The sequence below is a fragment of the Pteropus alecto genome, unplaced genomic scaffold, assembly GCF_000325575.1.
Source record: "Pteropus alecto unplaced genomic scaffold, ASM32557v1 scaffold68, whole genome shotgun sequence".
In the NCBI taxonomy this organism is placed as follows: domain Eukaryota; kingdom Metazoa; phylum Chordata; class Mammalia; order Chiroptera; family Pteropodidae; genus Pteropus; species Pteropus alecto.
The window spans coordinates 5,524,349-5,526,450 of record NW_006441386.1 but is presented as its reverse complement, the minus strand read 5'-3'; the positions used below and the strand labels follow the sequence as shown (position 1 = coordinate 5,526,450).

General features: G+C 44.9%; 1 protein-coding gene across 1 annotated transcript in view; it reads left to right on the top strand.

The window, feature by feature from the left end:
* The window catches only part of RCC1L (RCC1 like), a 41,609-nt gene that overhangs the window by 17,095 nt on the left and 22,412 nt on the right, over positions 1 to 2,102 (top strand). The window contains exons 4-5 of the mRNA XM_006918526.3: positions 381 to 447; positions 1,037 to 1,088. Of these exons, the coding sequence (XP_006918588.1) occupies positions 381 to 447; positions 1,037 to 1,088 (119 nt within the window). The remainder of the gene's footprint in view (positions 1 to 380; positions 448 to 1,036; positions 1,089 to 2,102) is intronic.

Genomic DNA, 2,102 nt, shown 5'->3' with positions numbered 1-2,102 from the left:
GTGGTATTTAGAAACTCTTTCAAGAGGGATTTTGCATTGAGGGGAACCTAGTGACAGGTTCAGGAAATGGGAGTGCTGATGCCTCTCACAGGAGGTACTTGCCTTGTGTAAGGTAGAATCCCGGGAGGGGGAGGGTGAAAGGCAGGCAGAACAGTAAAGGTGACCCAGGCAGTTGCAGCACATCTAGACCCCAACATGCCTGTGGCTCTGCCTGCATGGGCTGGGAATATTGGAGAAGGAAACCAACTGGCAGCTAGGGTGAGTGGTTGGACTAGGATCACTCTCTGAGACTGCCTTCCAGTCCTGACATTCTAGAACTTCATGAACCTGATATTCTCAGACTCTTAAGAACTGATTTAACTGAGGGTATTATTTTTTAGTCTTCAGCATGGGAAACAATTCTTATGGGCAGTGTGGAAGAAAGGTGGTTGAAAATGAAATTTACAGGTGAGGTCCTGAAAAAACTTCTCTTTCCCCCAATTGTGTTAAGTACTAAACATTTCTTGAATGATTACTGTGTGATAGAGCCACAGAGCAGTAAGCAAGATTCCTCGTGTGTGAGGAGCAGTGAGAACTCTCCGGAAAGCTGTGGAGAGGATTGTTCCACTGCTGGTTGAGCTTTCCACATGAGTTTGGTGGAAGGGGAGGGCCCGTGAGCATTGATTGTAATGTGTAGAACTTCTTTCAATTAGTTTTGTGTTTTTAACCAAATTGATTAACTTCAAAAATTCTCCTCTGTTTCAGTCCTATTCATTTAGTCTTAAAAAAAATTTACCCTTAATTCCTTGCATTATGCTGGTAGTTCTAAATACCAGTGTCAACTCTGGCAGCATATGAAAATCAGCAAAGAATTTTGTTTGTTTTGTTTTACTTTCATGTCTAGGTCTAACTCTGCCTTATATCCGACCTTGAGAGTTTCCCTAATAGTTACTGTGGCGGGGTGGGCAGTATTAGGAGTGACAGGGAAGGAGTCAGAACCCCACGGTACCACCATGACCATATCTCTTGTTTCTCCCCAAATGGTTCCCGGCTGTAGTGAAAGTCACAAAGTCCATAGAATGCAGGACTTCGATGGACAGGTGGTCCAGGTAAGAGGTATGGGCTGAGAGCCATTCATCCTGCCTCCTGGGGCACTTTTGAAAGGGAGTGATGGCAAATTTGATAGGCAGATTTTCTTAATTATTTTAGTGAAGATTATATTGTCTGCATACTATAAGCCAGGATTTGTGGTAGATCATGAGGGTACAAAGTTTAATAAGTTTGGGGAGATAATACTCTAGTGGGGAAGACAGGTTAAAAAAAAAACTAGCTGTATCAGAGTGTATCACAGCACTGTGTATCCCCCAATTGTGTTTTGTCTTGCTTATCATTTGTCTTGCTTATCATTTTATTCCCAACCCTAGTGCAGTGTCTGGCACATGGTAGGTACTTATAATAAGTACCTGAATACTAAACACATAAGTGAATGTATGTAAAAAGTGCTATAAGAGTACCAAAAAGGGAATCGTTTAGCAAGGGTGGAATGGAAGGGAGAGAAGGCATCGTGGAGGAGGTGGCAGAGGAATTGACCGGATAGTCCTGGCATGGGTGGTAGGAAAAGTTTTCCGAGAGGAGGGAGCAGCTGGAGGCTTTAACCGCTGAGAAAGTGCAGTGTGGCTGGAGTTTGGTATGCTTACAGGGGAGTGTTGTGGGATAGGCTGGAAGATAGGTTCAGAGTGAACAGTGCAGGGTCTTGAATGTCTTGCTAAGGAGTTTAGACCTTATCCTCTTGACGGTTGGGGCCTATCAAAGGTTCTAAGCAGGGGGAGTGACAGCAAATCATGATCTATTTAGAAAGATAATTTTGGCCATGATGTGGAGGTTAGTCGGGGGAGGAAGTGATGACGGCTGCTTGAGAAGCCACGGGGAAAAGGGACAGGTGGGAGATGTGTAAGGAGAATTGACTGGATTTGAGGTTCGATTAGACGGGCAGGGAATGAGCTGGAAGGAGTTGAGTGTGACTCCATAGACAGATGAGTGGCTGCTGATGTTCTCAACCCAGATTGGGGCAAACTGTAGGAGGAGCAGGCTTGGGTTGGCTGGGAGGGGGAAGTGAAGAAGAG